General features: G+C 41.3%; 1 protein-coding gene across 5 annotated transcripts in view; it reads left to right on the forward strand.

Moving 5' to 3' along the window:
* Positions 1–10472, forward strand: part of TMPRSS7 (transmembrane serine protease 7) — a 39461-nt gene extending 28989 nt beyond the window's left edge. For 4 of the 5 annotated variants that reach the window (XM_068908656.1, XM_068908672.1, XM_068908663.1 and 1 more), the window contains 8 exons: positions 1962–2098; positions 3344–3451; positions 4080–4190; positions 5305–5421; positions 6435–6612; positions 6830–7098; positions 8954–9090; positions 10270–10472. In XM_068908656.1, the coding sequence (XP_068764757.1) occupies positions 1962–2098; positions 3344–3451; positions 4080–4190; positions 5305–5421; positions 6435–6612; positions 6830–7098; positions 8954–9090; positions 10270–10440 (1228 nt within the window). In that variant the 3' untranslated portion in view covers positions 10441–10472. The remainder of the gene's footprint in view (positions 1–1961; positions 2099–3343; positions 3452–4079; positions 4191–5304; positions 5422–6434; positions 6613–6829; positions 7099–8953; positions 9091–10269) is intronic. The other variant, XM_068908693.1, reaches the window with a different exon arrangement.
* The last annotated feature ends 2870 nt before the right edge of the window (positions 10473–13342 follow it).

Genomic DNA, 13342 nt, shown 5'->3' on the forward strand with positions numbered 1-13342 from the left:
GGTTTTTTTTTACCTTGTTATGGCCCAAGTGGAAAGATTTGAGATGTTGGAGAACTTCCGAGAGGGGTGTCAAATAGAAGAATAATCTGAAAATGAACTGGTAATTGGTTCATGTTATAGCAATTCTCTCTATGAAAGACCCTGCTTTTAAATAAGCCTAGCAATTAAACATCCTGCAGAACCCAATGTCAGGGTATGACCCTTAGAAATGCACTCAGTGGGTTATTTTTGAAGTACTGCAAAAAAAAAAAAAAAAAAACACATGCTCCTGATTTCTGTGGCAAGTTGCTGATGATATAAGCAGGCCAAGTCAAATTTTCCTTTCAAAGTGTTTTTTTTTTTTTCACTGAAACAAGGCTTTTGAACTCTGATCTTCTCTTCTATGCCTCCTTTCCATGGAAAAAGTATGCTTTAAAGCATGAAACATTTTAATATTCTGAAAACATTTTTTTTCATTGCTTAATGAAATGGAAAACAAACTTTTCACTTTCGTTCAATTGCAGCATATAGCCTGCATTTTCTGCTACCTTAGGTGAAAAGGTTTATGAAGCTACAGGAAACTGATCTTGGTAAATAAAGATTAAGACCATGAAGATGGTGCAGATAAGGTTCCTTCATATCTCTAGGGACACTTGTATCTAACCAGAGACATTGAATGCAGCCATACAGTTTCTTCCTTGTCACGTTTCCAATGGACTTAAACGTTCCTCTGTGTAGTCAGAGAAGTTGTAGTTGATGAACTGATTTTGCTGAAACGCTCATAGGCTGAGATATTAAGGAGTGTTTGTGAGCATAAATTAGAGATTTATGTGAACAAACACATTGTCAGTGTTTTATTTTTCTTAAATCCCTTGTTGTCATGTCCCTTTCTCTCTGTCACAAGATGCATGCACCTACTCATGTCCTGAAAAGGCATCCTGCTCCCTGCTTCAACATATGAGGCAGGGTAACCTTGATTAGCTTCTCCCTGTAGCACTGGTAGAGAGTTACAGATGGTGCCTTGCAAGCTCCGTTTGTCCTGGATGTGGTAAAACACCAGTAGAGGGCTCCCAAGGATCTGTAGCTGTCTTACAAATCCTATATGACATTTATCATTGTACAAGAGAGAGCTGTTTCAGCTCTTTCATGGATGGACAGGAGCTTCCTCTTCTCGCATGATGAGATTATTTTGTGTGTGTGAAAAGTGGTCAATGCAGCCTGTAATTTTTTTTAGCTGGTGGCAAGGTTTGTTGGAGGGAATTTGTGTGGAAGATATTGACAGAAGGAGAAACATGAGATGTGTCTCTAGATTAATCAAGGGGAATTGGGTGGCTAGCAGGCCTTTTGCTGTGCACTTTGGTAGACTGTTTTAAGCTGGAGATATTGATCAGCAGGTGTTAACTGTGCGACAGATAATGATGGAAACGCTAAAATGAGCAGGGAGAAGACTCCCTCTAGCAGGAAGTGTTCGCTTTTACCCCAGGAGACGTTTTCTGACAGGTCACTTATTATAGTAGAAAGCTGTAAAATCAACTCTCCAAGTAGGTGTTTTCAAAACATATGTAAGAGGAGCCTTATTTTTTGTTTTGTTCTGCTCACTTGTTTTTCACACTGCTGGACCAGAATTTCCTAGTCCTGTTAAAAGGATGTTTCCCTTTCATAGGGTGAAAGAAAGCACTCATGGAAACTCGTAAACAAGCTTGGCCCTTCCACACAGTGTGCTGTAGTAGGGTGCACAGACACCAGGCAACGTCCACGCACATGGAAATCACTGCCCAATTTCCCTACTACCCTTTGCATTGCATTGGTATGAAAAGCAGTCCTGTGCAATTGCAGTGATTCCCCTCAGTTCTCAACTGTCCCTTTGGCACTTCCAAATAAACAAAAGAAATATTTACCGCTAGATAATACCCTATTAATCCATTTAACTATTGGCAATTCTGGTGAGAAGGCTGCTCTGAAACTTTACTGCTTCCTTTTAGGTACTGTGGTTACTATGTTGATCACCAAACGGTCTTCCATGTTGCAAGCTCTGCTGCTAACATTGAGCTTCAGTGCAGTTCCAAGCTCTCAGAGAAGCCACTTCTGATAGAATATGGCAGCTATAACATCAGCCAGCGTAAGAGGAATTTTCTTTTTCAACCCATCTTTGCATGTCAGACCTATGAAGCAGTATTTCTCAGGTTGAGTAGAACTTAAGTGTTTTAAGCAGGAAGTGCTGTGTTGGTTTGTTTTTTGTTTGTTTGTTTGCTTGCTTTTCACTCCTAATCTTACTAAGCCAGGTGACAAGCAAAATAAGAGCCTCTTCTAGCTCTTTACAGCTATGCAGCTAAGGCTTTGGGGCAGGTGCAGTGTTCTGGTTTCCCGTGCAGGCGCAGTCTGGTCTCCTCTGCACAGTCCTGAAGGCTGCCTGCGGCCAGGTGGGCATATACAGCAAGCCTGGTGCGCTCCTGAGGTCCCGGATTTGCTTCCATCTGCACCAGTAGCTCTGCTAGTTATTTGTTCCCTATCTAATTAAACCTGGAACAATGCAATGGCACACACTGAAATCTCTCAACCGGTGTGGTGTCAGTCAATGACATCTGCCATTTCTTGTGGGGTTTTTTATCTCCTTTTTTATTTTTTTTTTATCTCCATAAAGAGCTCCAGGTAATGAGCAAAGTACTGAATAACCAGCTACTTATTCCAGCGTTTCCATGGGTTTGACTACTTTGCATGCAATTAGAAATCGGAACTGGAAAACATTGCAAAAGGTTGTCAAAACCATCTACAACCTATGAGTTTTTTTCAAATTCTGAAGTGAACAACTAAATATTGCTTTTTTTTCCCCTATGTTAATCCTGCATACTCATGTTGTTAAAGTAGTAAAGAAGTAATGGTTTATAGCTATTTATCACTCAGAACACTTTATGTATTGCATGTATGTGGAGCATGTAAAAATATGATAACTTCATGACTTTAAGACAAATGTTTATGTGATTCATAAGTCACCAAGTTAGTAAGGTATGAGTCCTGTTGCAAACTTCCCACTATTTTGACTATTGAAAGGGAGAGCATCCTTTAGGAGGAGGTGATATTCTAAACTATGTCGACACATAAAAAATTCACTGGTCTGGTCCAGTTAGAGTGCAGAACCTGCAATACATATTGCAGTAAAAGGTGAATTTGAAGTTTAGGGACTCTTTTTTTTTTTTTTTTTTTTTAATCCCAATTTTCACCCTCTGAACCCAATTTAAGTTAACCCATACAAACAAAAGATTGATCTATTTTGTCATTCCTTGCAACTGTTTAGTGGCTGCAAATTGAAGCAAGCTGGAAATATTTGGGAAAGTTTAAATTGTTGCTGTTGTTGTTTTACCTCCAGCATGTCCACCCGGATATTTCAAGTGCTCTACTGGCTTATGCATCGAGCAGGTGCAGCGCTGTGATGGGATAAACAATTGTTTTGATGAAAGTGATGAACTCTTTTGTGGTTTGTATTCACTTACTAGACATCTGGACTGGAAAACTCAATAAATGTATTCTCTAGTCTTAAGAGGCAGCTGAAACAAGGTGAAACTTTTTGGGAGGAAAAAGATGTTTCTAGCTTCCTTTGTGCCTCCACGTTCAGACTATCAGCCAGTCTCTTGGGTGCTTAATTTGTAGTTAACTAGCAAAGACAAAACTTAGAATGAAGAAGGTATGGAACTGAAAACAAGAGGAAGAGTTTAGATGCAGAAAAACAGCCAAAATAGGCTGTGTTTTAGTCTTTTCTCGTGAGATTAATGCTGATAGATATGAGATGTTCTGTTCTATTTTGGAAGGAGTTATTTTATTTTGTGTGGCAATGACAAATTGTGGTATATAGAGTGTATGAGAGTGATTGTGAATGTGCATGGTGAAAGAGGGACAGAGCTTGGGGTACTCTTCTTGGGGCAATATTGACTCGGGGTGACTTACTGAAATCTCTTGTGCTTTATTTTCTCCATATATAAAATGGCAATCCTGCTCATCCTTGTAAAGTGCAGCGGAGCAATGAATGTTTACCCAGAGGTAGTCAGATGGGCAGTGTTAGCATTACAAGCACACTTCTATAACTGATTTGGTTTGCATTTTTATAGTTGTCCCTGACTGGAGCTGTAACTCTAGCTTCGCTGTACAGGACAGTTTGCTTGCCTGCAATGGAGTAAGTGATTGCGAGAATGGAAAAGATGAGCAGAACTGCACCGACAGTAAGCCTACTCTCTTGGTTAACTCCTTCCCTCTTCTATTATTTATCCAACCCTGATCCGAATACTGGATTCAGTATTTAAGGAGTTAAGAGGCACTATTAACATCTAACTAGAGCTATAAAAATCTGTTCCGTTTTGAAATGCTTGTAAACAAGCAGTTACTGATTTAAATGGTTTATTTTTAGTGAGCTCAGGAACATCTGTTTCAGTAAAATATTGGCAGAAGAATCAAGTAGTGTAGGTCCTGGATGGGGATCTCGGGATTTAAAGTCTGAATCCTAGATTTTATCTCCATAAAACATAATCCTGTGCAAATTATTTCCTGGATCCATTCTACTATCTGTAAAAAAGACCAAAATAATAATTGTTTCTCTGGAGCAGTTTGCAGGGTTATAAGGCTAATGCATTTAAAACACTGTGGAAGTAGTAAGTTTGGTATTAGGCCCATTAAAATTTTCAGTCAGCCTTTCTTTCACTTCTTAGAGTAAAGGAAAACCATGACGTGTTCAAGGGAGCACAAATGGGAAATGCTGGAAGCACCACTCTTAGAGAAAAGTAATGTTTTTAACCTGCTTGATAGTCACTGTAAATGATCACAGGGTATTTCTGTAAATTGACAAGAAAAATTGATTGTTTTTGAGCGTCTTTACTTAGTGTGAGCCAAGGAGAAACAGGAAAAGACCAAAGTTGGGAATGCAGTTTAACTGGATTCGATTAGTAAGGCTGCTCTCACTGCCGCCTTTTATTTCGTATATAATGTTGAGATATAAAGGAGGGCGGCTTTCCACGGTTTTGGATATTTTCCCTCTAGCATAACACTTGCTCTACAGCTACATTTTTGCCAGTATAACAATGTTCATTAGTGCTATGGGAAAGGATGGGAGAAAATCCATGCTCATCTGCACAGCCAAGTTGATAGAAGCACTAGTATAGATGCAGTTCTACTTCAGTAGCTTATCCTACTTAAGGAGACTGGTTTCAGCCACCCCAGACAAAGTGGTCTTTTGCTGTGTTTCCTCCTCCCTATTGATACATGTATAAATCTTATCTGTGCAGATGTGCCTTTATGCAAAGCTGCTTCAACAGAATTTCCCCCCCGCCACTACTATTTCAGGTATTCCTTGCACCAATCACACATTTAAGTGCAGGAATAACATCTGCATTAGGAAACAAAATGCAAAGTGCGACGGGACTGTGGACTGTACTGATGGAAGTGATGAAAGCAGCTGCAGTGAGTCTCTCCCAAATTCAGCTTTTTGAACTTTGGCTTTTTTACACTTTAAAGCTCATTATTTCTCCTTGTTTTGGAGTTCGTACAACTCATGAGACAGGTATTTAGGTTTTTTAATTAACTCAGTGGTTGTGGGATATTGTTTCAGGTATCCATTTACATCAGGTCTGGTTGTAGGATTTCTTAAGTAATTGTGGGAGGGTGAGCTTTCCGTTATAGGGAGCCTTAGTCAGCTGTAACGCTGATTGCAGGGAAGCTGGAGTAATTAAGGTTGAGCAGGGAAGCAGGGGTAATAGCCAGCTTCACTTTGCAAGTAAATAAGGCAGCGTTCTTACTGTGTGCAATAGAGTTAAATGCATCTGTTGGAGTCGAGCTGCATTTGGCCAGCCAGAGTGACCCAGCTGCAAGGAGGTAACAAATAGAAATGTTTCACTTCTCCATCTCTTCTGGATGGCAAAAAAAAAAAAAAGAAAGAAAAAAAAGCCCAATCTTTCATAGCATCAAGCTAGGTTCTAGTCTCAGATCGTACTAAAGTAACCTTTAGACAAGCTTTTGGTTCACTTTTTTATAAAGTGAACAGCTGACTGTTACTGCAGTAGGAATAAAAAAGGGGTTAGGATTCACTCGCTTAGGCTAAATGTCCTAGGGCATTTTATCAGACCTTCAGCTGCCTCTGGCATGCCACCTATATATACCACCTGCATTGTGATGGTTGTTCAAGCAAATCAGCAGCTCCTCTGGCATTTCTATGGCACAAGACAGACTTAGGGGCCCACTTTTGTGGCGGAGCTGGAAAAAAAAAAAAAAAACTTTTATTTCCCCTGCGTGTGCCTTGTTTAGAGTCACCTCTTGCTCCAGGAGCAGAGTAGGCAAATGGAGGAGTTCCCTACTTAGAGCAGGGCAAGGAAACTCGAGAACGTTTTGAGGCACAAGATTTTTTTTTGCGCCCGTGTGGGAAGTGCCCTAGCAAAAAGGAAACCGCTGGGGATGATAACTTGAAATACCGCTTGCAGGTTGTGGCAGTGGCAAGAGCAGCGACCTGGTCTCTCGGATCGTGGGCGGTAGAGACGCGCAGGAAGGGGAATGGCCCTGGCAGGTCAGCCTGCATTTTGCAGGAGCTGCTTATTGTGGGGCATCCGTGATATCCAGAGAATGGCTCGTCTCCGCAGCTCACTGCTTCCAAGGGAGCAAGTAAGCCGTCTTCCCTCCTAACTTCATCCCAGGTCCCATGCTAACGTCCCGGGAAGCTTTTAGCTTCTGGAGTTTGAATTGTATCGAGGCAGGTTGTGCCTCTGCCCCACTGCTGGGGCTCGGGGCGGTGGGGGAGAAGTGTGTGTGTGTGGGGGGGGGGGGTCATTTTGGCGTAGGGTTTGAGCAGATGGCGTGCTCGTTTTTTGCGCTCCACTAGGCTGGCGGACCCCCGAGCGTGGCACGCTCACCTGGGGATGCGAACGCAAGGCCGCGCCAAGCTGGTGTCCGCCGTGAGACGGATCGTCGTCCACGAATACTACAACAGCCGCAACTACGACTACGACATCGCACTGCTGCAGCTAAGCAAGCCCTGGCCGGAGGCCATGAGCCACGCCATTCAGCCCGTCTGCCTGCCTCCCTCTTCTCGCAGAGTCCGCAGCGGTGACAGGTGCTGGGTAACAGGTTGGGGCCAAAAGCAAGAAGCGGGTGAGTTTTGCACCTGGGCTTGAGCCAATATAGCTCCCAGGTGAACGGCAGCCTCTCCAGCTGCAGGCTGGCGGGTGGGGTGCCTGCTTTTGTTGCAGGGCTCAGGTGCGCAGGAGTTTTAATGTTTTGAAACTACTGCCCTGTGGAAGGAGGTCCTCGCATGCAGGTACCTTCGTAGGCTCGGAGACACTGGCCGTGGGTCCTGCAGACCTGGAGGTGCTGCATGCTCGCGCTTGCAGCTGAGCCTTTTAGGGAGCTATGCTTACTCTGAAATAACCCTTTTACTATTAGCAGCCTGTTAACATCCCTGAATGGCCTCTTCTGCGCCTGTTGCAGGCGGAGGAGGCTGCTAAATCCTCCTCCTCCCACCTGGCTGCCAGGCACTGCCCCACCGCAGGGTGCAGCTTGACAAAATGGCCGCCACCCCCCCCCCCCATCATGGCTGCCAACCCCTGCCCTGGGTTGCCTCTGCCATGGCGCGAGCCCTGTGCTGGAGCTGCCCCCCAGTACGTGCTTTCCTAAAGCCCTTTTTGCTTGAAGACGGCGTAGCCATCTCCACACCAGGTCTCGCGGCGACGGACCTGGCCCAAGCGGCTTGTTTCCACCTGCGGGGCTGCCGTCGCAGGGCCGCCTGTGCCACGGGGGCCGGGCGCTGCCCCGCTCCTGGGGACAGCCCCAGGAGTAAGCGCGCGCTGACCTGGAGCAGTGAGTATTTAACCTCCAGGATTTTGCCTTGATGCTCTCAGCCAGAATTAACATCTTGCAAACTGCATAGCTCTGAGAGAATATACGGTTACTAAGTGTGACCGTCCTACGAGGGAAGCATCCGGCTAAAAATATGCAGTGCGGTGTGTCCCCCGGGCCTTTTGGTTAGTAATTAGTGATATTCAAACCTTTAAATGTGATTTGAAACATAGATGTGATGCCCTAAATAAATTAGGGTTTTCTTTTACCTTTTCTTCATTAGTTCCACGCAATTAGATTGTCCAATCAATCTTTTAAATGTATTTCCTGTAGACTTGAATGCATGCTGTCTTTACCTAATCCTGAAACAGCGTGTCATGATGTAAGCCAGTACCTCCATATTTGAATATGTGGGTGAAGTTGTTTCACTTCGCTAAAATCCTGTTTTGAGAGGACCTGGTGATATTATTAGATCTGTTGTCAAAAGGCAGGGAAAGATTCAGTTTAATTTTTTTCCCAAAAATACATATTTTGCAGAAAGCATCTGTTTTAACAAAACCTTTGGACATAGAAGGCAGAATCTGAGAAAAAGGTTTTTTTATTCTGTCAAGAGAACAATTTTTCATTCTTTAATTTGGACACAAGGTTTTACTTTTGGATCCAGCCCCTTCCAGGACACTGCCCTGATTTCAAAAATGTCTGCTGATAATCCTAATACTTCTGTAAAATCCTACTTACTTTTCAAAGTAAAAAGAGAGCAAATTATCAAATGATGCAGCGTTTTACAAAAGGAGCTGCAAGAGGTATTTTTGGCTAAACCTGATGTTTATGCCATTGTATTTGCTGTGCCAAAGAATCAAGATCATGTTACATAAATGCCTGATGCTTAGAAGAGGCTTTCTGATTGCAGGTAAGACCAACCTTTGGTTTATACACCGCATCAGGCAAAGGTAAAAGAACAAAGGAAAGAAAAGGCTTATTTAGTCTAAGTTCTCCCTGCATTGGACAGAGTGACATACTTTTCCATGCTGGCCTGGTTGCCTGGATCTGGAATAAACTGAGCTTCCAAAGCATGTGTGAATATTTTCTGAAGACCTCTTGTTTTGCCTTTCAATAGATAAGTAAAATTTTTAGGTCTGTTGAATCATCTTTCTTTCGATTTGTTTTTCAGATGATGAAGGTTCAGCAGTTCTTCAGAAAGCAGAGGTAGAAATTATTGACCAAACATTATGTCATTCCACATATGGGATAATCACAGCTAGGATGTTTTGTGCAGGGCTAATGTCCGGGAAAAGAGATGGCTGCAAAGTACGTATCTCTGCATGGCTCATGTTGAGTTTCTCTTGTCTTTCATTGTTGCATGATGAGTTGCAGGAAATGAATGGCTAAACATCTGGTGATGCATATACTTCTGTTCTGAAAAATAACTATGTAAAGGAGTTCTCTTATCAGCCAGTCTGTCATGTAAGTGTTTCCAGAATTTTGCTGCTTTATGTGCATGAATAGCATCACTAACTTTCAGTTTTAGCCCAAGGGTCAGTTGATTTGTAAGTCCAATTAGCATGAGAATTGTTGAAGGGAGGCAATATTTGGCATAAGAGTCTAATAGTTGAAGAAACCGAGAACCTAGTTTGACTCTTTTTGAGATTCCTCCTCCTACAGTTGAAACTACAGGGCTGATTGATGAAATGCAGACAACTAGGCATAATTTTCAAACCTACAGCATTTCTGATCTGACAATGCTGAAAGATTTAAAAAAAAAAAAAAAAAAGAAGTTCTGAATTTACTTCTTATTTGTTTTGCTAGGTAGCATTGGAATTGCTCCATGCTGTATGGAATTTTGAAGTCCACAACACACTTTGTTGGGACTACCCTCCTTACAAAGGCATTGTGTGCCCCTAAACATTACCTTTGTTGTAAGCTTGTAGCTACTATAGAGCACCACTTTTTTTTTTTTTAATAGAAAAACTAAAATTCACTTGACAGAACTAATCTGTTTCCATTATTTTTATTTTTAATGAAGTTATATTAGATGTTAAAGATCATTACTGTACTTTGCCTTTGACATTTGAATTCTTTTTTTTTTAAAAACAATTTTTCATGGCCCTTGGGTATATCTGCAGTCTGTAAATGAAGAGAAGAATTAAGTAGCAGATTTTGGGTTTAGCTGTAAGTTTGATCTTGAGAACTTCATTGTGAATTTAAAATATAGCCTGTGAAAAGTAGTACGTTTAATGCTTTTAGATAGCGACAGCTAGCCCTTTCTCCTGTGAACCATGAAACTTTGACAGGACTATGCAATTACATCTACTTCAAGTAAAAAAAAAAAAAAAAAAAAAACAACCCTATTTTATATCTGATAGTTTGAAATATATGAATGGAAAAATAAAATCGTTATTGGAATTACTAGGGCAGAACTCCACAGGAGACATTTTGCCTAGGTTTTAATGTTCTGTATTGCAAACACATGTGATATATTCTTTTTAGGGTGATTCTGGTGGACCCTTGTCATGTCAAAGCAACGCTGATGGAAAATGGTTCTTGACTGGCATTGTGAGCTGGGGTTATGGATGCGGAAGACCAAATTTTCCTGGTGTCTACACAAGAGTGTCAAATTTTGCTCCATGGATTCACAAATATGTGCCTTCAACCTTGTAATCTGAAAACTTTTATGCTGGAGTAATATGTGTCCTGGCTATCTTCATTAAAAATCATGTTTTATAAAACTATTGTTGGTGGAATTTCTTTGCATATTTCCTAACTGACACAATGTTCAATGATTTTGGAGTACACAGTACTGAAGCAATAAGCAACCCTTTGTTGCAAACCTTAAAGAAAGAAGGATCAGTGGAAAAGTTTGATCCTTTGATTGTCTGTGCAGGTGTCTGTGGACACAGCAAGAGCTGGAGTGATCAACACCTAGCACTGTATTTTTGTTCATTTTTCCAGGCACCGGAAGTGTGTATTTGCAACCATCTGTCAGGAAACTGAAAATACAATTGTCCAGCTAATGACAGGGCTTAACTAGCTCAGATGTTCCCTCCCGGGTCTTGGGTAGCGCAGTAACAGTGGCAACCAAAGCATCCCTCAGCTGTTAGTACTCTTGCTAAGCCTACTTCCTGTCTCCTCCAGCAAGAACAGCTGACACAGAAGGGAATGGTAGAAGAGAGCTGGGAAGAATAACGGAACAAAATCTAAAGGAAGAGAAAATGACTTTTTCGGACACCAGTAGGTTCAAGGCTGAACAGCGAAACAGGCTCTTGAGGAACTGATAAGTTACTGTGGGCCACCCTGCTGTGATACTTCTTTCTAGAGAGAAAGGTTTCTGATGCAGAAAAATAACGTTCCTCTTTTCTTTAGGCCAATAGCTTCAAGGCAGCTGGAAGGCTTTTCCCACAGTATTGTTAACTTGTTTAGTATTCAGGGAGGAGCACTTGGTTTTTTTTCTGAATTTTCTTCTAAAAAAAATCATCAGTAGGCATCCTTAGGAAGAATGAATAAAATGTCTATTGTTGAACAAGTACAAGCTGAAGTAATTGGAAAAACAGAAGCTAAAACACCACCTCTCCACTCTTCCCTTGCCTCACCAATATTCTGGAGTTGAGTGGATGTTGCCTAAAGTGTACGTTGTAGGATTATAGGAATAGCTTATCGACTTGCTTATAAACAGTTTCTGTCTATACTACATCTCCTGTAGGCAATTCACTTGAAGACTTCTTTTACCAGCACATATGAAAGGGAATAGCTACGACCACAAGCAGTTCTAGCTAAAATGGTCTTAAGTTTTTGATTTCAGAATATTCATTTATACTATGGGTTCATTTGCTTATTTTTCCAGGCAAGATCAGTCTCTGAAGTCATGCGGACTAATGATGACTTTTTTGTCAAAACACCATATGTAGGTTTCATGAGGGCTAAGTTCACCCAATATCATGAAGCATAAGCTAACTTCTGCCAGGTTGGTGAATGTGTCTGTTAGAAACGATAGCTTCACATAACTGTCTAAAGGGAATGCTTTTTTTTTTCCCCAGGCTATTTTCACCTGGTATTTGGGGGAAGAGGAGGAGTGTATGTGTATGGAAGTGGAGGTAGGTTGCTGGGAGGGGAGGGTTGCTTCTTAGAAGATGCAATATATCAATTTTATAGCGGGGGAGGGGGAGGATTTCAGCTCAACTTGGCTTTCATACATATCTTGAAGTTGAAGGCTCTCCTGTGAAAGCAAAAATATAATACCTTCTAAACCACAGCTGCAGGCAACTTTTAGACTGGAAAGGTGTAAAATTAAAGTTTGTTATGGTAAATAAAATGTGTACAGTGGAATAATTGTTAAATTCATTTGTGGGTATCTCGTACCATTTAAATCAGAAATTGATTTATTTGAGGTTAAGATGAATTTTTTTAATTTAAATGACATGACATATGGTAATTGCATGAGGATTAATGTCCTTCTACAAATCCTTCTCTTAAATTTACTTCTGTGAGTTAACAGGCAACCTATTTTATGACAATGGACAATTTATTTCTTAACAGACACGTATGGAGGTGCACATAAGATTTGCTGAAATTAATGTCTGCTCTTTTAAGGCTGCATCCTCTGAAGTATTCTTTAGGGGAAGGATTCTGATGACACTATTGTATTAGAAATCTCAGTCTTAAAGTTTTTCTAATAAATTATGGGAGTTGAACTGAATCCTCTCAAATCTGTAGGGCCCTCATTTTTTGAGATCAGAAGTTCTGCAGATAAGCGTGGAATAAAGAATTAGTCTTCTAACTTCTCTGACTTCCATTTTAATTAACGGTATGTTTTGGAGTATCTTTCTCTGTTTCCTGTCCTAATTTCCCTGTATTCAAGATTATTCATAGTTTATCCAGCTAAGAATTTGCATTCTTTATCTGCTGGCAACCTTGATAAGCTGAGTAAATACGGTGCTGTATGCTGCTGCTGCAATGATCTTGTCCTCACCCACATGAAACTGTTGCCTCCACCCTCTGATAGATGTCATAGACTGCTACAGAATTGGTTTTTCTGGATGTATTTATCTGATGCCAAAGAGGTTTTGTTTGCTCTACGTTCTTCTGAGAGTTGCTTTTCCCTGAAGGAAGGCTAACAGTACCAGTCAATCAGCACGTCGTGTGTATAGCGGAGGTAGGCTGCTGAAAAAAGAGGAGGACTTGAACAAAGCAGTCTGTCTACAGTTGGATCTTGCATTCCTGAGCCCTGAGGATTGTGTTCCAATGAATCCCTTTGTAATCCATGGGATCTGCATTTGGTTTGGGGTTTGTTTGTCCCCTTTTCATTTTCTGTTGCTGAGGTTTCTCTAGTTTCTTTTGTTTTTCTGATTTTAGAAAGGTGTGTATGTATACCTGTATATATGTGCATGCACACCCACCCACATACGTGTGTGTGTGTGTTTATGTATATATATATAATATACACACACACACACACATGTAACTTCTCTCCCACCCTTAATTTTCCTGTTTAGCATGCAGAATTCCCTGAAGCTGTTGGCTTTCAGGCTTGAAACCCTTTTAGACTTCAAACAGAAAGTATCAATAT

The sequence above is a fragment of the Struthio camelus genome, chromosome 1 (assembly GCF_040807025.1).
Source record: "Struthio camelus isolate bStrCam1 chromosome 1, bStrCam1.hap1, whole genome shotgun sequence".
Classification (NCBI taxonomy): domain Eukaryota; kingdom Metazoa; phylum Chordata; class Aves; order Struthioniformes; family Struthionidae; genus Struthio; species Struthio camelus.